This window comes from Panthera tigris, chromosome D4 (assembly GCF_018350195.1).
Source record: "Panthera tigris isolate Pti1 chromosome D4, P.tigris_Pti1_mat1.1, whole genome shotgun sequence".
Lineage (NCBI taxonomy): Eukaryota > Metazoa > Chordata > Mammalia > Carnivora > Felidae > Panthera > Panthera tigris.
This window is the reverse complement of record NC_056672.1, coordinates 88,004,855-88,025,848: the sequence shown is the minus strand read 5'-3', so window position 1 is coordinate 88,025,848 and position 20,994 is coordinate 88,004,855. Positions and strand designations below refer to the sequence as shown.

At 53.0% G+C, this 20,994-nt stretch overlaps 1 protein-coding gene across 6 annotated transcripts in view; it reads right to left on the bottom strand.

Moving 5' to 3' along the window:
* Positions 1-20,994, bottom strand: part of FUBP3 (far upstream element binding protein 3) — a 50,890-nt gene that overhangs the window by 11,140 nt on the left and 18,756 nt on the right. For 4 of the 6 annotated variants that reach the window (XM_042963476.1, XM_042963478.1, XM_042963474.1 and 1 more), the window contains exons 3-12: positions 15,518-15,551; positions 13,135-13,184; positions 12,680-12,751; positions 11,361-11,418; positions 9,011-9,173; positions 7,747-7,845; positions 4,474-4,578; positions 3,310-3,412; positions 2,367-2,467; positions 151-292 (exon numbers count right to left, since the gene is read on the bottom strand). In XM_042963476.1, coding sequence (XP_042819410.1) covers positions 151-292; positions 2,367-2,467; positions 3,310-3,412; positions 4,474-4,578; positions 7,747-7,845; positions 9,011-9,173; positions 11,361-11,418; positions 12,680-12,751; positions 13,135-13,184; positions 15,518-15,551 — 927 coding nt within the window. Of the gene's footprint in view, positions 1-150; positions 293-2,366; positions 2,468-3,309; positions 3,413-4,473; positions 4,579-7,746; positions 7,846-9,010; positions 9,174-11,360; positions 11,419-12,679; positions 12,752-13,134; positions 13,185-15,517; positions 15,552-17,066; positions 17,627-20,994 lie in introns of those variants that run through there. The other 2 variants (XM_042963477.1, XM_042963475.1) reach the window with 2 other exon arrangements.

Sequence of the window (20,994 nt, the reverse complement as noted above, 5' to 3'; positions counted from 1 at the left end):
AGACACGACCCGGTCGGGTGCCCGCGGAAGGCAGCGGATGCCCCAGACCCGGCACGTTCGGTCGAGTGCGGCACACAGACCCGCCCGCGCGCTCTGGAGGGACCGTACGGGACCCGTCTGCTGTCGGAGATCCCGGTGCCTCCTCCTTACCTTTGCCGATGACGAGGCCGCACTTATCCGCCGGCACGGTGTACGTTATCTCCTGGACGCCCCCGGGGGCACCCACGCTCCAGTCGCCACGGCCACGGCCTCGTCCTCTGGCCACCGCGAGGCCTCCGAAGCCATCTCTTTCCTGGGAGGGAAGCAAAGCTCGAGTGACGATTTCTGCCACTGCCACCGGGACCACTTTTCATCTCCGGGGAGGAGGCGAAGTGACGGGATGGAATCAACGCCACGCATTACAACCTGAGCACCTTTCCACGTTTCAGATTCTGAAGTGCTCTCTTAAAGCCGGAATTAACACCAATCACAGGCGCGTTCAGGGAGGACGTGTGCAGCCTAACGGCGGCTACATAAAATGCCCTGAACCATCCAACTACAACAGGCATTCAGACATAAACTCCGGTGTCTGAGGCCCAGCGCCCCTCTGCTGGGCAGTCTTTGGGACTAGGCCCTACAGTCCAGGTATCAGGGGCCAGTTTTCTCCTTCACGCCGAGGCCGAGGGAACAAGCCACGCGGCTGGGCCCATGGTTTGGGGGCGGAGCAGCCTCTGACTCCTTCTCACGCCGCACCCTCAGCAGAGAGCACATCCCTCAGCCAACACCCTACGCCAACACCCAGCAGAAGGTTCCTTTCCCTCGGGGGCAGCCAATCTCATCGGAGGTCCTGGTCCTCTGAGTCACTCTGGAGCTGCAGCATTTAAAATCTTCTCTATCTGGTTTGGTTTTTAACGTTTATTTTTGAGAGACAGAGAGGGAGAGAGAGAGTGAGCAAGCGGGGGAGGGGGAGAGAGGGAGACACAGAACCCTAAGCGGGCTCCAGGCTCTGAGCCGTCAGCACAGAGCCCGGCACGGGGCTCGAGCCCACGAACCATGAGGTCACGACCTAAGCTGAAGTCGGGTGCTTAACCGACTGAGCCAGCCAGGCACCCCCTCGTCTTCTTTATCCGTTGAGGGCAAACCTGGTCCAGCTGAGAGCTCCCTCACGGAAGGGAGAAGCTGAACAGATGCTGGACACAGCGGACAAACGTTCGGCAAGACCTGCCTCTGCTGACAAAGAGTAAACTGAGCATTCACCCAGAATCTAAACCAGCAGAAAGCGGAGATGACTGGAGTGCCTTTTTCCCTGCGCTCGGCTATTATGAGTCACAAACAGTGAGTAAATGTGGCGATTTTAGGGACGGACGTTAAATGCGTGCCCGCTCGCACACACACGCGCGTGCACGCACACACAGAGCCAACTCCCCGGCAGGTATCAGATTCTCGGAGGTGCCGCTTGCGCCTCCACAGCTCCGGGTCCGTAGACGATTCTCTGCTAAAAAGGATGCTGGGCTCACAGAGGGATTCTCTTCTGAGTTCATCTGATCCTAAGAATCGCCCGTAACTCCAGAGGAAGCCCAAGCCCCTCTCCGGGGTGTGCTGACTCGGGGAGTCTGGGGAGGGGGCTATAAACCCGTAACTTCAGCACGGACGCTTGACGGCTTGGGGGACCCCGTGGGCGGCGCGGCCCGACGCGCACCCCTCGGTCTGCGGGGGAGAGGACGCGGCCCAGGGAGATGCGGGGACGGGTCCCAGCTCGCGCGGCGCACAGCAGAGCTGGGGCTGTGGTGTCCGATCCCGTGCTTCTCTCTTCGGCTCTAGGTGTTTTGAAATTTCCCTCAGGGGACACGCCGACCCAGCTCGGCCACAGCGACTCCCAGGGCACTTCACAACCGGGGTGCGGGTGGAGATGTTAACGGCGTCACACACGCCTGCTCACGTCCCCGAGACAGAGACGTGCGCGGAATCCAGGGCCTCAAGGCAGCCCGAAGACCTGGGGGGTCCTGAAGTGCTTTCTGAAGCGAAGATTGGAGCTCGCCGAATAGTCCTGTGCCCAGTGCACCCGATGGCTGGAAACCTGGCGACCTGCACTGTACTTCTCGAGATAGTTCCCACAGCCAGGAACTTACCGAATGAACAAAAGCTAGATCCTGGGACAATAAAGTCAGGAGAGCGAGAAGCTAGCACCAAAAAAACGGGAAGGCAGGAAAAGGGCAGATGCACAGAGGCCGCCGGCTGTGCCCCCAGAGGCAGGCAACCGACAAGAGACCTGGGTTCCAGAATGTGACCGAGGGGGCGCGACTGCTCTGTGGTGCTGTCCCGAGACCCTGGGTGGCACTATCAGCTTTTGCAGGGGACATATTCCAACTCCAGAGAGCCGGACTCACCTGGGCTGTAAGAATAAGCTCGTTGATGACGTGTGCTGCGTGCTGACACCGATCTGGGGGCCCCATGACTTGGGCGGCTCTCTCCGGACTAACACCATCGTCTGCCGAACAAAGGGAGAGACAGGGTTAGAAAAAGCCCAGATGTAACTTGGAAACAAAGGATGACTTGCAATCGCTGTTCCTACCAGATGCGCAGAGAAACGTACGTGTCTACCTCTTTTTACACCGTCTATGCCAACACTCACTTCTCATGCAATTCCAGCCATTTGATTATTATTTTTAATCTTTTTATTTATTTGTGAGAGAGAGTGGGGGTGGGGCAGAGAGAGGGAGGGAGATGAGAGAACCTGAAGCAGGCTCTGTGCTGTCAGTGCAAAGCCCAATACGGGGCTCGAACCCACAAACCGTGAGATCATGACCAGAGCCGAAGTTGGACACTCAACGGACTGAGCCACCCAGGCGCCCCAAGCTATAGCCATTTTAAAAAGATATCATTACAGAAACAAAAAGCAACTAACGTGAAAGAAAGCAGAGTTGAGGTATGGCAACGTTTCCAAAAATCAGCACACTGCAATGTTTTCCCATCTTCAGGGAAATTAAGACAATGTAAATAATTTTGCTCCTGAAGGCAAATCTGTAACATTTAAGGAACTGTCTGTCCTTCGTTTTAAGATATTAGTCCTTTTTCAAATGGTTTTACCTTTAGATGATGAAGTCAAAATAACAGATTTTTTTTTTTTTTTGAAGTCTTTACTTGACCAAATGGAAAGGTGGAAACGCCATGAGGGCCCAGAGAAAGCTGGACTGGTATTTTGGTACCAGAATAGAGGAGGGGGGCGCAGAGAGAACACACACAGGAGCTTAAGTACAGAGTCCTTGTCTCGTTAAGCGCGTTTATAATGCTTCGCGGCACTAAGGGTTTTTGAGAGTCATCAAAACCAACCTGGTTTGAACTGAATCCTCACCCCGGCATCGTTCTGAATCTTTTTGATCATCTCCCCATTTCTTCCTATTACAATCCCAACAGCAAACCTCGGCACAGACACCTGAGAGCACAGGGAAACAGAACCTGATCAGCTCTGTCTGCAAATCGGTTGTTTCTTAAAGGGTACATTAAAAAAGGAAAAAAGAAAAAGAAAAGAAAGAACAGACAACTTGATTTTGACTGTAGTGCCTTCCTGGAAATGATATAACGCAGCAAGTTTCTCCCTCTTAGGAAAAGGAAAAATACCATGGTTGACGATGGCATTCCTACCTCTTAAGTATATTCGATCGAAATAGTTACAAAAATGAAGCAAAGCAAGATAAACCTTATCAAAAAAAAAGGTTAAAAATGGCAACCTTATCTTCCCAATTCTCTGAAATAAGCACAAATGTACCGTGCACAATGATTATACTAACGGTCCGTGAAACGTTTTCCTGCCCTTCATTCTTTTGTCCGGTGAAATATACAGAACACAGTCTTTATCATCGTAACCATTCGTAAGTATACAGTTCAGTGGCATTAAACACTTGCAACGTTACGCACCCATCACCGGTCTCTATATCCCCCAAACCTTTTCATCGCTGTCCCCCAGAACACCGTATTCTATTGAATGGAGACTCCTTCCGTCAGCCCTGGTCACCTCTCCTCTCCATTCTGTCTCTATGCACTCGCCCACTCTAGGCACCTCGCGGAAGCGGAATCACACGGTATTCATCCTTTTGTATCTGGCTTATCCTGCTAAGCATGACGTTTGCAAGGTCCACCCACGGGGCTGTGGATCTCAAGATTTCATTCGAAAGGAAAGCTTTTCATCCCGTTCTTCCAAGCCAGGCTTCCAAGTCTGATACATCACGACGCAGAGCACTGAGAAAATCTGGGCTCTGGTCCTCATCTGGGCAGCAGGAAAACCTCACAACCCAGAGGAATGGCCCATTTCCCTGCAATGCAGGACGGCTGCTATGCCCCCCACCGCCTGGCTCCTCCCCCTACGGCTGGGTCCTTCCTCACACCAGCCCCGGCTGCCAAGACGAGATCAAAGCGTGGCCTACGATCCGAAAGCTGGGCCCAAAGCTAGGCCCGTTTGCCCAGGAACTAACTAACCAGCCGGCCGGTCAACCATACCTCTATGCTGCCTCCTCCCACGCGGGCGTTGAAGTCACCGCGGACGCCTCGGAAGTCAGCTTGGTCCTTCTCCCGGATGATCTCCAACACCATTTCTCTTGCTTGCTGCGTGAACACAGAGCAGAGGCATTACGGAAAACAAAACCCTAAGGAAAGACACGACACCAGGGGAAATTTCAAGATCAGACCCTGTTAAGTTGGGCTGAAAGACTCGGAAGGCGCTTGGCCGTGGGACAGCTCCCTTCTTGCATTACAACACGAGACCGGGGAAGGCTAGTGAGGGTCACACCGATCAGATCGTAGGTGATGTGTTCCTTACGTTGCCCAAGATACCCACACGGACCAGGGCCCACCCTCTTTTAAGCCACAGTCGGATCAGCACATTTGCACTGGGTCAGAGCTGAAGACGGCCCTGAGGCATTTTGGCACACTGTCTCTTTTGGAGAGCTCTGTGTGCAGGTTCCACGGAAAAGAAGACATTACAAGGCACCCCATCACAGAGAAGCAGCAGGGACATAAAGGGAAAAGGCCAGCCCAGGGAGCCCGGAAAGACCTTCTAGTACCCAGAGATCAAATACCCCAAATACCCCAAATACAGGCGAGACTGCCTCCCAGGCCTGGCAATCCTGGAGGCACGTCCTTCCTCTCCCCACAAACGCACTGAAGCCCAGCCGGCCGGCCCACACCAGTCCCAGCCCCACAGGAATCTGCACTAAGCACCAGCCGTGCAGAACAGCTCAAGGTCATGTGGGAGCCCACACCGCACCCTGGTTCTGGAAAACCCAAACCAAACCAAAAAGTCCCAAAATAGCGATTAAAGTCTTCTGACATTTGGAGAAATCGGGAGTATGGACAGGCTGTAAGAGGATGTTAGGAGACTGCTGTTCTTTTCTTAGGCCTGGTTTTGCGGAAGTTAGTTCTCAGGAGAGACATGTTCAGGATCTACGGGTGGACAGTCTTGACGCCTGCCACTAACTCACAACTGGCAAGGAAGACGTAAGTGAATAAATAACACACGCACAGACACAAGTGTGGTAAAATGACAGGCAGGATGGGGCTACACAGGTGCTCACTCTTCTCTCTTTTCAACGTGTCTGTAAGCTTGAAGTTTCTCATGATAAAAAGTTGGGGAGGATATGGGGCGCCTGGGTGGCTCAGTCGGTTAAGTGTCCGACTTCGACTCAGGTCATGATCTCGCGGTTTGTGAGTTCGAGCCCCACGTCGGGCTCCATACTGACAGCTCGGAGCCTGGAGCCTGCTTCGGATTGATTCTGTGTCCCCCTCTCTCTCCGCCCCACCCCTGCTTGTGCTCTGTCTTCTGTGCTCTGTCTCTTTCAAAAATGAGCAAACATTAAAAAAAAATAAAACTTTTTTTAAAATTGGGGAGGGGTACCTGGGTGGCTCAGGCAGTTGAGCATATACGACTTCAGCTCGGGTCATGATCTCGAGGCTCATGGGTTCGAGCCCCGCGTCGGGCTCTGTGCTGACCGCTCAGAGCCTGGAGCCTGCTTCAGATTTTGTGTCTCCCTCTCTCTCTGCCCCTCCCCCACTCACACTCCATCTCTCAAAAATAAATAAGAACATTAAAAAAAATTTTTTTTTAAGTTGGGGACAGAAAACAAATGAACAATAATTTATACTAAATATAGCAAACAGACAATTTTCAAATAAAAAAATAGTAAAAACCTGTTGTAGTTATTTTCCTGCAGATTTCTGAAGCGTTAACAAAATAAGCTCTTTGCTCTGGTATTCTTTACATAAAAGAACCAGAAGTTCCAACAGAGAAGGCAAGCCCACCAGCAAGCAACTGAAGAGGTGAAAAGCCCTGGGAGGAAAGGCCCCTGGGGGACCTGGGCCCACCTGAAGGGTGTAAAGGGCTGTGTCCCTGACCGGAGCCTACGGAAAGAGACCGTTTTAATCACTGGCCCTCAATCCTGTTTTAAAACCATTATTTTACAGGGGCTCCTGAGTGGCTCGGTCGGTTAAGCAACCGACCTCCGCTCAGGTCACGATCCATGGTTTGTGGGTTCAAGCCCCGCATCAGGCTCTCTGCTGTCAGCACAGACCCCGCTTCAGATCCTCTGTCTCCCTCTCTCTCTGCCCCTCCCCTGCTCGCGCACACACTCAGGCTCTCTCAACAATAAATAGGTGAAGGGGATTAAGAGGCACGAACTTGCAGTTATGAAATAAATAAGTCACGGAGTTGAGGAGTACAGCATAGGGGGTCCAGTCGATAATGCTGTAACAACCCTGTATGGTGACGGTTATGGACGGTAAGCACACTCATACCGTAACGTCTACAATTTCACAATATGTCGAGTCGCCATGTTGCACCCCTGAAACTGACGTGGTATCGTAGGTCAACTACAATAAATACGTAAATAAACACGCACACACGTACATATAATGCTGGGGGGGGGGGGGAGAGTGTCGGGGGGGAGATATTTTGCCAGAGACTGGTGACGTCCACTGGATCAAAGCCCCAAGACTCCGACAGAGCAACAGCGGTTGCTGACAGACCAGCTCGCCAGGTGCGTCACCAAGGAGCTCCTCTAAGTGCGGCAAAGGCGAGGCACGCTGCAGCGGGCAGGAAAAGAACCTTCGCATCACACGGGAACAGACACGTCCCCACGCCCGCAGCCCACTCGCGTCCCTGCCGACAGCAAGAGGGACGGTGGAGCCGCCCCTTCAGCTCAGGTCATGGCGGTTTCCAGCTAAGCCCCTCCCTGCTTTCGGAAATGGGCTGCCCTCTGTGGCTAGGAGCTCAGGGCACGGGACACTTGCTACGAGGACACACACGTGCCCGCGGGGTGCTCACCTCTTGCCTGAGCTGGAGGCCTTGCAAAACGGGCCGAGAGAGAACGAGCGAGGAAGAGCCAAACAGAGCCCGCACCCGAGGGGACCCACAGGCCACCACGTGGAAAACTGCATCCGATCGGTGCAACAAAACCATCTTCGTTTATGGGTAAGTGTCCGTGACCACAGCCACCATCCTCATGGGGCCCCTGGGCTCTCAAAATATGGCCAGCGTAAATGAGGAGGTCAATCACTGAATCCGAGTTCATCTAAATGGCCGCCTGTGGCCGGTGGCTCTGGCGTAGGCAGTACAACCCCCGAGCCCTTCCACCATCACACCTGGTTTGGGACGACGGCTGACCTTAAATAAGGGACCATCCAGTTTTCGAACCTCCCGAATGATGTAAAAGCCCTACACGTCCTACCAGGTGACACCCCCACACCCGGGGCCTGCCCGATTCACGGTGTCTTTCCTACCTGTACTTTGAACGGGTCCCCGGTGATGCGGAGAGGCTTGTCTGCTCCCGTAGGCAACGGGCCGTCCTGGATCATGACCATTTTCACACCGGTCCGCTCCTGTGGGGGCAGCACGCGGTATGGCCCTCACCACCAACGAAGGAGAATGCAGTGCCGCACGAGAAGCAGGGCTGGGCCACGTCCCACCCACCACGAGGCGCTGTCCCCCGAGGATGCCGGCATACAGGCCATGCCAGAGAGCCTCCAAGTGCGAGACGGAAAACCGGTTCCCCCAACCCTCCTCCTTTCCTGGTCCCCAGAAGATCCCAGTTTAGTGAGCAGTTTTTATGTAGTGCCCAGCGCGGACGTCCTCTCGCTGGGGCTGGTGCGCAGCTCTGAGAAGCGGGTGCGACCGTTTCTCTCGTTCACTGCTGGGCGGGCTCTGACAGCAAGTCGTCGGGGCTTCCAGAGCGGGAGGGAGGGAGCAGCAGGCGGGTTCCGGCTTCCAGGGCTCTGGAGCCCACGCACAAGCGTGCCACCTGTCCGGGGCCCGGGCCACGAGAGGGCACCCACGGCGGACCAGGACCCCTGACCTGCCACTTCGAAAGCCCAAGAATTCAGAAATAAAAGTCTGCTCCTAACTCATTTGGCAGCAAAGCCAGCCTGAGGTCACGGAAGCCTATTTCTAGACCCTTCCCTCACTGAGCGTGACCGTCATTGTGTTTGGCTATGGAAACAGGCATCGGATTACAGGGTGCGGTCCCGGAACTTGCCGGGGCTGTTCAATTCCGAAACACGTTTGGCTCCCCAGGTCTCTGATGGGGGGTTCTGGAACAGAAGCAGCTAACATCCACAGAGCATCTGCTCAGTAGCAGGCTCTGGGCTGGGGTCTTAAACATAAAATCAGGAATATTATTTCAGCTTCTTGACAACAGTGAGGCAGGCACTTCCCCGCCTTTACGGACGAGGACTCCCGAGTCCTCGAGATACACAGAAACGTATTTAAGATCACACAGGTAACGAGGGGGCGTACGGCTGGCTAAGAGCCCCAGCTCTGGACACGGTCTTTTCATCTGAGATGTGGTCATCTGGTGGTAAAATCCTAGCAGAGCGTCACTGCCCCAAGGCCGTGGTAGGTTCGGGGGGCGGGGCAGGGGGCGGGGGAGCCGCAGGACTCGGCATCACAGCGGGCCTCAGGCCTGGCCAGGGTAAACGTTCAGAAAAGCATCTGTCCGGCGAGGCTGGAAGGTCTGTTTAAGCACCGCTGTGCTAAGGGCTCACCTACCTGCAGCTGCTTTATTGTTTCCCCTCCTTTGCCGATGACCAGACCCACTTTAGACGCGGGGATAAGAATTTCCTGGATGGTGCTATTGCCGTCTATGTCGTTATGAAAGCCAGGTCCATTCCGACAGCGATCCACAATCTGCCCCAGGAGCCGTTTGGCTTGTCTTTGGGCGGGAAGAGAATCACAAGAGAAGGAGCATTAAATGAATGCGCTAGGCACCCACGAAGGGGAAACGGCACCGGGGGGAAGAACACGAGGGAGTCAAGGCAGCCCTCCATCCAGCTCCAGCTCCTGCCCCCACAACCCGGGAGGTCTCTGCCATCCGCCACGCTACTGGGCTGGAATTTAAAAGCGACCCACACTGCACGCCAGTGTTCCAACACAGCCCCTTCCAGCCTGCCCTCCGCTCGTGCTGCTGTCTGGCATTCACTTCACACACGTGTCTCGTCTCCTATCACAAATGTCAGCCGCTATGGGGGCAGAGACCACCTTTGCTCCCTCTGGTCCCCAGTCCGGCATGACGCTCCCCCCAGAGTAGACACTCGGGAGGACACTGGTTAAATATGGGCAGGAGAGAGCAGCGAGAGACGAGACGGGAGGAAAGAAAGCAAGGGTTAGTAATCACCACCCGAATTCCCAGACTCCAAAGGTCTTCCCCCTAACCAACCTGCTCTACGACTTTTTTTTTTTTAATCTTTTTTTATTCTTGAGAGAGAGAGACAGAGTGTGAGTGGGGGAGGGGCAGAGACAGAGGGAGATGCAGAATGGGAAGCAGGCTCCAGGATCCGAGCCGTCGGCACAGAGCCCGACGCGGTGCCCGAACCCATGAACCGTGAGATCGTGACCCGAGCCGAAGTCGGACGCTCAACCGACTGAGCCCCCCAGGCGCCCCATCTACGACTTTTGAGCAAAGACCATGAACCGCCAGTCTGGTGTCGAGGGGTGGGAGAGGGAGGAGGCAGGACGCCGGTGCGGCTGCGGAGTCACAAACGCCTGCTCTGAGCTTTTCCGGCTGGATTTTCAGGACCCTGCTTTTCCCTGCGATGCTGCCTGGTGCCGGTTTATCTGGAGGCGGGGGAGGGAAACCGCAGTGTTCAAACGGTACCACCCAGCCCACCGAGGCCACCTGACGGGGCAACTGCCTTTTCTGCACCAGAATCTCCCCTGGCTGCCTTTCGTTTTGTTTTCACTGTTTATTCTTTAAACCACCACGTACAACCTATTTTTTGGTTCCTCCAATAGGGAAGAATTCAGCTACTACACAGGCTGGCTGTACTGTCCTGAAGTTACAATCCTGTTACCCCGAAGGCCTGGGGAGAAGAGACGCAGAACGGTTAGAAGAGTAAGGTGGGAAACAGATGTTGCCTCTGGGAGTCCTGAGCCTCTGTGTGCAGAATCGGCCTGCGGGTCTTCTCAGCTTAGCGGCTTTTTAGTATTTTGCTAGTGTGCTAAATTAACCTGTGTTGGAAGAAAAATGCCGTGACTCCAGCAAAACCATCCCGCGTGCCCTAGAATGCACACCTGCCGGCAATCTTTATTCTGGTTCACTGCTTGCAATGCGACGGCAGAACAAGAGAATTTAAACTCATCTGGACTCCCGGAGAAATGGAGACGATGAAACAGCCCTGTCTTTTGAGCCAGACATAATCTCGGCACCCCTGTCCCCAGGTGCAACGCTACTCAGTGGATGGAAAGAGGGAAGCGAGCAGACTGGAAGTTAGTACCTCCCTGTCCCCTAGGAGGCTGTCGGATCGACGAGGCCTGCATCTGATACGAGGCTCGGAGCTCGGGTGGCCCAGGGGCGGCAAGCAACGTCAGGTGGTTGCAAGGGCCCCGAAAGCCAAGATGCCCTCTGATCGGCGCATACAGCCCCCCGAGTGGAGCCACGGCCACCGAGAGTCAATTCGTTTGGTTCGCAAGTGTCAGAAGGGCAGGGGGACCGGCCCAGGCAAAAGACCTGGTGCCGGCATGTCCCCCTGGTTCCCGAAGTGACGGGCTCACGAATGCAGACCTGCTCGGGCAAAGGAGACAGCGCCAAGGAAGAAGGAGGTCGACTAGAGCATTCGGGTGGGGTGAGCGCACGCTCTTAAGGAACCTGGTGTAGGAAGGAGATGTTAGGACAGCCGCCAGAAACTGTGGAATTGGACCGAAACGCGCTACCGCGTGCGTTCAACAGGAAACTCCCCTGGCGTGGCAGCCTCCCGGACCCTTCTCCGCAGGAGCGCCTGCTGTCGTGGCCGGGCCGCGGCACAGATCCACCGTGCTCAGTGACAGTTTGGCCCTTCCGTTTCTCCCCACGTGGGGAAGGAAGAAGAAGAGTACAAGGAAAAAGTAAATAAAACAAACTTACTCAATACTTTCTGGGGTTCCGGTAAGTACACAGGGCCTCTCTGGAATCCCAGAACTCTCTATAAGAAGAACCAAGAAGAGGAGGTGTGTTGGTGGGCGCCAGGCCGCTGTGCGCCTTTGCCCCACGTACAGACTGCCTCTCTGGGCTGGCTCCTACGCCGGCCCCACAGAAGCCCGGGCCCCAGAAAAAGACGGTCTGCTTCCGCCCGCGGGCAGAACGGTAAGCTGGGAGTGCCACCCTAGGTTCTCAAAGTCGAAACAAGTTCTGCAGGGGAAGTGGGAGGACATGGCAGAGGTGGCCGAGTGGGCCCTAATGACCAGTCCTGCTTCACTTCGGACCCGTCTCCGTGCCAAGGAGGGCCTGAGCCCCGTAACCCGCTCTTCCTCAGTTTCTCCGCTCGCAGAGCGGCTTCAGGTCGCCTGTTCCCAAGCGGCCTGGTGGCTCCCTAGCGAGGGATTTAACGGTCTGCACCTCCGGATGATCTCACCGCGACTGCAAGGCTACCCTGAGACGTTGGGGGCATCTCTGTGGAACTAGTTCCGGGCCATGTGACCACACAGGAAAAGCTTGCTTTCCAACACCACACAATGCTTTACTTTATTCCTAAAAAAAAGCTGCCTCTCAAAATTCTCACTCAAAAAAAAAAAAAAAAAAAAAAAAAAAAAAAAAAAAAAAAAAGGACAACTAACACCAATTGCTGCCCTCAGGACACTGTAATGTGTATCTTTTCAGTGGATAACACCTTCTCTAGCGCACTGTCCTCCTCCAAAGCCCCTCCTCCACTATGGAAAGAGAACAAATGCAAATTCATCGTTAGACCTATTAATAAAAACGCTTCTTCCGCAATCTGTCTCTCTCCATGTCGCATGGTCGAAACGGACCCAGCTGGGGAGGGTCCTGGACTGCGTTTAACACATGCTCATTTAGCCAGAACCCCCAGCTGGCCAGGGCGGTCCCACTGCAGGGGAGCTGGTGGGCAGACCCCAGGAGTGATCCCAGAGCCCCAGCACTCTTCCGGGCCCCGCCGTCTGGCATAACATCCTGGTGCAGAAAACAGAGATCCTAGGGCAGCAGGCGTCTGGCAGGGGCCACGAGGAGCCACGGAACTGCGGAGGGCCTCGTGTCTGGGCCTGCTTTTGCCCTGGTTTTTCTGGTTCTCATCTGGGAGTCCGGCTCCAAAAGTACAAGGAAAACAGCAATCCCACATACTTACCCAGGCCCCCAAACTCCTAAGTAACGAGCAAAGGTAATGAATCTGGGCAACTTGGCAAAACACTGATTTCTACCAAACTGAGATCTACGAAAAAAAGAAGCCTTACCTGAAGCAATCTGAATTTTGCAACCAGATTCTGCTTGAATCCGTGAAATCTGCTCACCTCCCCTGCCGATAACTGAAACAGATTGAACAAGGTCAGAACGTGCCCCCCCATTCCATCTTTAGCCATGCATGAATGACTTAATTAACTCAGCAAACATTTACACTTGGCTCGCAGCACTACAAATCAGGGTGGCCTTGGTGAGCCCATGGAAAGAAATCACAGGTGAAACACAGCAGACAAATGCAGGGTGCTCCAGCTGAACTGTAGAGAGGGGTGCGGTGGGGAGGAGGGCAGGGGTGGGGGGTGGCAAGGGAGGGACCCACGAATCTCTCTCAGCCTGGAGAGAGACCCACAGCACTTCGGGGCTCTGGGGGACACATGGTGCAAAGCATTCTACCACCGTGACAGTCACACTGCAAGGTTAATCAGGGCAAGTAGATAATGCGGATACTTACTAAATCCAACCATTTTATCAGGCACTTTGAATTCTTCTGTTATTACTGCCCTAAAAACAAAGAACATTTTGGAAAAACATATAGAATAAAGAAACTCACAGCCATTTTAGCTTTTCCCCAAATCTCCCGTATGGGCAACGCTGGAAGACAGAGACTTAAAATGAACCGTGCCGACTGGGCCGCCAAGGCCACAGCCCTCGAGAAAAGAGCGTCGTCTGATGGACCCTCTCCGGTCAGTCACTTCTCGAAAAGACCCAAGCCGCCCCTTTCCTTGTGTCAGAGGAAGAAACCTCTGATTTTTCACGGAACCGTCAACTCTCCTAACAACTGCCTTTTCTTCTCCGTACTGCCTAACACTTAAACATTCCTTGGGGCTTGCGGAGTGAGTTTAGCTTTCTCTTCTGGTCTCCTTTCTAGATCCAGATATTCAACATCTCTTCAACATTCCCCGTTTCCCAATCTTTTTCTTGTTTTCTGGCCTCCCTCTAACTTATCTGATGTTTAGGGTGGGATACGCCCAATGGAACCAGCATCCAGCAGAGGCCTAATCAGTGCTGACCAGGATGGAATAATCAGGTGCGTCCTTTACGTGTTGGGTTGTTTTTCACTTTTTTTTTTTTTTTTTAAAACAACTACTGTGCTGGTTCTTTCAAACAAACCTTCCGATTTGCCATACAGTGTATTGCGGACAATATCCAATTTGCCCGACGCCCCAGAAAGCAATCAAATCTAAACATTTACCTTAGGAGGATGCTAAGTGCAAGTAGTTTAAAAAGAAAAAAGGGTAATAAGCATTTTTAAACGTCTCTCGCACAGCTGGATTTTTACCCATCACGGAAAGGATCGAATAAGATGCACGTTTTTAGGGCAAGTGTGGCACTTGGAAGGAACTCAATAGCGTAAGTAGCACTTGCCAGCGTGTCAGTCTGAGGAGAGCTAACAGCCTTCGCCTCCCAGAGCTCACCTCCCCCGGTTTATACGTGTGCAGGGATCCTCTCTGGCTCTTGGGGTACTTACTGGAGCTCAGCCCGAAATCAGGCAATTCCAGCTTCCTAAATCAGTAAACCGCGGACAAAAACGCCAAGCCTCGGCGGGCCCAACGCATCCGGAAAGAGGCGCGGGGTCCCCGTGGGAAGGGTTTCCTGGCTGGGGTGGAGGGTGACGGTGCTCCCATACGTGCAGCCACGAGACTGCGGCTCGCGTGCATGGCACCTGCTGTCTATTCCCAACAGGGGTTACTGGGGAATTTACTGACGGGGTTCAACGCTATCGTAACACAAATTGCCGCAAAACTCAGGCAGGTCCTCCGCCCTCAGGACGGCGAGAGCAGACCCTCTTTGAGGAAGAAGTGTGTGAAGAGGGGCTGGCTGCTCAGGGCTCCCTGGAGACAAAGCTCCATCTGACTTGCCCGAAGCTTGTCTAATGCACAAGGTACGGACAGCTTGGAAAGTAAAATTCTGACTAATCAAGGCTTTATAGGAGAGTGACGTTTGGTACGAACGACGTCGTTTAAATTATTTTAGTTCATTAAAAAACAAAGCAAACCAGGAACACAGCAACACCCAGGCTAAATCTTCTGGTTGACTGGTGCCTGAGGATTTCTAGAAAGCCCCCAACATTTGTGCAGCACACAAGAGGACAGAGCTGTATCGCTGCTGGCGAAAATGAAGGCTAATGTGTTACAGTAACTGCTGCACAGCACAGAATTTCACCCGTGAGGAAAGAGACACTGTCCCAGGCTTTCCTAACACTGCACCTTACAGAGACTGGTCTGTTTAAAGCCCAGGGGGCTTTGTATCTCGCTAAATCCCCAGTCTGTAAGGGAAGGCTATGAAGGTAAACTGAGGCAGGGGATCACATGGGCACCTCTCCAAGGTTCTCTGGCAAGTCCCTGCTGCAAGGGCACGGGGTGGGCCCTGGGCTTCTGCCCTCCCAGGCCTGGTGAATCACAAGCTTTATCCTGCGAAAGCCCAGTGACTCACACTTCTTCGGGACGCGTTTGCTCAGATGAAGACGTTAAGGGTTCTCAAAACACGGGGAAAGCCGTCCAATCAGGATGGAAAATTTCACAGTCTCTCCTTTTAAATTAGAAGTAGGTGGACAGAGAAAAAAAGCAGCTCCCACATCCTAGAGGTCTATTAAGTTTACATACAATAGTGGCTGATTTTTAATACTCCCTGTTCATTTATCCCTCGAGCTTCCAGTGTCTGGGAAAGGACTATTAAAAAAAAAAAACAAAAAAAAAACCTTGAGCCTTAAAGAAATCTAGCTCCTGGTTTTTCACACTCTCAACCTCTGACTTGCTAACGCTCTAGTACAGATGGTGGGATCAATAAACAATTAGAAATGATCAATAAATAATAAAACATAACCCACTGCTTACCTTTGATGTACCAAGGCCCCTAACTGGTTACCTACTGTGGCCAAGAGAAAGAGAAAAGAAAAATCAAAGCATTAGCACGGATAAACTAACTGCATCCTTACACAAGTCCTTCCCATTTCGGGGGCGGGGGGCGGGGGGGGGGCGGGAAAAAAAGGCAGGCAGAAAGAAAGCAAACAGTAATTTAGGCTCAGTGGCTGCAATGAACACGTTACATGATACGAAACAGGAGGGGACGTCTTGATCAACACGGTCTCTAACCCAGTGTCCAGCTGAACGCAGGATAAGAAATTGATCTGTGTGTCCACATGCTGAGAGGCCTGGGAGAAAATCCCGCTCGCCTAAATCCCTCTCCCTTCCCACCTCCCTCCTGCTCGGGATCCAAACTCAATGTAAAGATAGTGCGGGTTCCCTCTTTCTCTTTTTCAAACAAATGAGAAGATTTACCCTCCGAGCCCGGGAGCATTGTTAAGGACGGCTCCACGGCAGCTGTGGTCACTGAGACCGTGCACATATGTTCCCGCCGGCCACGGGGCGTCCCCCCCCCCACCCCCCAATTCTCCCCGCCCTCCCGAAAACATACACATCTCAGGGAGAGGAGCTGGCGTTTCCCCCCCTTGGGCCTCTTCGTTAACCCACCGCCACAGTCCACACGTCGCGGACGCGAAGACCGGGCAAGTGTCTGTCCGGCCCGTTTCACAGAGACAGCGGTACCAAACGGCCCTTACTATGAAAACCCACTCTGCAATCACAGTCCCACAAAACCACTTTAGCCACGCTTTCCGTTCCAGCTTCCCCTCTTTTAGCTACTGACGAGCGGCTCCCTCGCCAGCCATCAGCAAAAAGGAATCCGTGGTGTCTCTCTTTTGGAAAACGCGGCCCGGGAAACACGGTCAGCAGACACGGAAAGAGTACGAATCCTAAACATATTCCAAGGAACCGAACGGACCTTACGATGTGCTGGCGAGACATTCAAAAATAGGTCTCTGGGGAGAGTGGTGTGGGGGACAGACAGGAGGGAAGTGGGGAAGGGTCCGTCACATCAGCTTCAGAACAAAGAGGGAACTAGTCTGACATCTCGAGTCCATGGCTCCCAATTGCTTTTTTTTTCTGCGTGAACTTAACCCTGTCCTTCTGACTGGACAGGAGCTGGTCGTAAGAAGACAGAGGAAAAGAAACCAGGTCGTGATATGTACTTTTTAAATGTTTGTTTATGCGGGAGCACAAGCGGGGGAGGGGCAGAGAGGGAGGGGGACAGAAGATCTGGAGCAGGCTCTGGGCTCTTAGCTGTCAGCACAGAGCCCGACGCGGGGTTCGAACTCACAAACCGTGAGATCATGCCCTGAGCTGAAGTCGGACGCTCAACCCGACTGGGCCCCCCAGGTGCCCCCTCAGGTCATAGTTTAGAAGAAGAAGAAAAAGCATAAAGAAACAATGTTAGCAAAAAGTAAACGACGAGGCTACCGAGTCAATATCGTATCTCTTCCGGATCGATGGCAAGATAATGGTTTGCAGCCAAAATATTGACACGATAAACCATTAATCTGCTTACCTCAGGGATAAGAGAATTGTTTTTCATTGAATCTTAAAATTCTCGTTTTGCATTTCCAGTTTGAATACGACAAATGCTCTCTCTCACTTGGGATGGGCAGTGCTCACGATTCCCAGCAACATGGAGACTGGACAGTTACAACCTTGGGCAAGGAACCCCCATCACGCACTCAGCCCCTGGGTGTCGCGAGAGAGGAACGTCCGTCATGGAAGGCAGTGGGTCTGAAAAAAACAGGCTGAAGAAGAATAAAGAAGAACGCCCACAAAAGAGTGCCCATGAGTTTGGCTACCTGTCCCTCCTCAAGGGTCCAGCTCGGCCTCTCTGCTTACTGTCAGAATTCCTCTCAGGGGCAAAGAATAACATACACTGAAGACAGGGACACTGAAGACTAAGATGGCTTGAAACGCCAAGAACGCAGAGAGATGCTTAGTCCCCAAACAGGACAACACAGCTGGACCCTGGCTCCTGGCCCGCTGTGCTGTTTGGTAAGAGATGTTCAAAAGGCGGATGATCTTCAGAGATTTGGGCCCGAAAAGCCACAGAAACAGGGTAAAGGGCAACGCTACCGTAAAGAACTTCATGAGGTTCACGAGAACGTTCAGGAGGCTCTTGGTCAAAAGCCATTTAAAATTTTGTGCCTGTCACAAATAAAGGAAATTCCTCTTGTCGGTAAGGTTATGTGTCACAGGTGTTGCACACGTGCACACACACACACACACACACACACACACACACACACACACTACGGCCATATGCCTTGCTGACAAAGGGGAGGAGGCATTTGCAAAGATTGAAACCAGAAGCACACACACCATCATCCCAGAGACATGGATGAGAGCCACACCGAAGAGTGAGATCAGGGGTGTCTGGGTGGCTCGGTCGGTTGAGCGTCCGACTTCGGCTCAGGTCACGATCAGGTCTCGTGGTTCTTGAGTTCGAGCCCCGCATCGGGTTCTGTGCTGACAGCTAAGAGCCCGGAGCCTGCTTCAAATTCTGTCTCTCTCTCTTTCTCTCTGCCCCTCCCTCCGCCACTCAGGCACACACGCACGCGCTCTCTCTCTCTCTCAAAAATAAACATTGAAAAAAATTTTAAAGAAAAAAAATGAAATCAATTTCCAATCTGGACTCGACTCGAGTTGGACTCTGAGGAAGGACACACAGCCCCCTTCCTCCATGCAAATACCGCAGTCTTAGGCTGAAACACACGATTTAAAGTTTCGGTTCCTGCAGAAACATTCCCATTTGAAGCCTCAAAATGAAAACCAGCAGTTAGATCAGGGACGCTAGGCACTCACACAGCAGCCTGGTAACATCTGACTCCAGGAACGGGGCGGGGGGGGGGGGGGGCGGGCTTCTCTTGGTCTTCATGATGAAAGTGGGGGGAGTCAAATAAAGGAGGCTTGCGGGAACACCGATCAAGTTCAATTCAATAGTAACTACAGTCATTTTACTGTAAAAAAGGCAAAATACTGCATACCATCAGTTCTATTTCCTGTTAATGGTGCGTGCTGGCCAACAACGCTTCACCTCTCCTCCAAAGTTCAGCTCAGTCCCGTTCCGGCATGTGTGCACGCGCACACACACACACACACACACACACACACTCATGCACACACAGTGTGGCTCTCATCTACTCTGGCACCCCGCATAATGGGAAGCCATCTGGGCTAGGGGAAAATGAGCTCCCCCATAGAAAAGATCCACGCCACGATATAAGAAATTCTTTCTAAAGAGTAGTAATACTCTGCCAATTTCAATAATGATCTTTGAAGAAAAATAAGGCACCGGACACATTCCCGCCCCGCCCCCCTGCCGCGAGGAGAAAACCGGCTTCCTTTCTCTTCTCCGAAAGAAACGCTACCGACCCTCACTGCGGGACATGCCCGACTTTTCAATATGCATGCATTTCAACAGCCGACCCCCATTCCCGAGGAACAGCAGCACCCACGTCCTCCTCGCAGGTGCGCAGAGCAGCAGACCAGAGGCGGGGGAGCGGGTCGGCCAGGACAGAAAACATCAGCACCTTTCATATAACTGACCAAACAAACAAATAAACCAAACGTTCCTCTGCGGACTTGGGAAACGATGCTGCACCCGTGCCTGGGTTCCCTGCGACTCTGACCGGTGCCCTTCCGGGCCTCGGCTCCCGTCTGTGACGCCTGCGGCCAGCTGCAGGGATTTCTCCCATTTCCAAAGCGTTTTGAAAACGCTCTTCTCCCGAGGGCAGCACAAAGGCTTCCCGTGTTCTAAGGAGGCAACTCTCCCCAGCCAGGGCCACAAAACACAGACAGGCTGAGGTCAGCTGAAAGTCCCTAGGCAAGTAATCCCTCAGGACGTTTTGCAAATTGTCATTTGTAAAAGGTGAGAGCGAACCCAAGCTCCTCTCAGTAAGGGCGCCCTCACTTGCAAGCTAATATGCTTTGGGGAGCGGGCTCTTGTAGGTGCCTCACCCGCTGAGCCCACTCAGGCCCACAAGAGCCCAGGGGGGCAGACGCTTTCTCAGTAGGCCCCGTCTACTGCCAGAAGGTGAAGGGCCCAGGTCAGGGTCCGTGCTCCCGAAGCTGTGCTCCAGGTCAGGCCTCTCTGGCCCAGGCACTGGGCCAGTCCCAGGGTAACACGGTGCACCAGGCCACCTTGGCCCTCAAGAAGCAGAGTCTTAGGAGGGCAGGAGAAAGCTCTGGGTGAGCAGTAACCTGACCTCGTCTCCAAGCCTGTGGGGGTGCCGGGAACGCCACCCGCACCCCTCCACAGTCCAAGCACCTACCCACTGCCTGACCCAAGGAAAAACAAGTCTGTGATACATGTTTGTAGCACTAGGCCTTATTTTCGTTTAAACCGGTGGCCATGAACTCAATATTGGGGATCACGAGCAGCTTTGTTAGAAACGAAGATAAAAAAACAGCGTATGATATACAGTAAGGGTACGTATCCCATAAAGCCTTTTATTTCAGCTACACGGGTTTTAACGTGCGTGTGCTAACCGGTTCGGATGGAAATAGCGTGAGCAGTGTTTTACAAGTTCAAAAATAACTTGTTATAATCCTTAGGATAACCTCATGAGGTGGGTATCGTCTCCATCTCACAGGTGAGGAAACAGAGGCTCGGAGAGGCTGGGCAACCTGCCCAAACTCACACAGTTAACAAACGGCAGAACTGGGATTCACACCCTACTCTCCCACTTTGGAACTCCCCTTTGCAGGCGTGCCCCATCGTGGCACAGGAGACAGAGATTCAGGTTCAAGTCCTCCTTCTGGCACTTCTAGGGCATCTGCCCCGGGGCAAACCGCTTCCCCAGACATCGGTATCCTTATCTATACGAAAGGGAATTCAGGCTTCAGGGTTCCTTCCAGGAGCGATCTTTTCTTGTTCTATACAGGGGGCTCCCCACCCCGCCATCTCCAAACCCTGGCCATCACTCATCTATTCTCCATCCCAGAAGCGTTACATAAACGGGACCACACGGTATGCAACCTTTTGGGATCGGCTTCCTTCATCCAGCTGAATTACCTGGAGATTCATCCAGGCTGCCGAGTGTATGAAGAGTTTATTCCTTTCACTGCTGAGGAGCGTTCCGTGGTACGGATGTGCCATTTTGTTAACCATTCACCTGCTGAAGGAAATCTGAGCTGTTACGAATAAAGCCGCGACAGGTTTTTGTCTCTGGAGGACAAACTGGTGTAGCTGTGTGCTGAATGACAATGTGCGTGCTTAGTTCTGCACGTTTTCTCAAGAGGCTGGGCCATCAGACGTGCTTTTAAAAGCTCCTTGGGTGGTTCTTGCACCCGGCCAGGGTAGAGGGCCAGTCTGGGTCACCCGTTTCCTAGAAGGATTTTGAACAGCTAAAAATCCCCTTTCAACTTGACGTCTAAAATCTTGTGTATGAGCTTCGGTCGTCGACGCCACAGATTCATTCATTCCTGTGGATGAT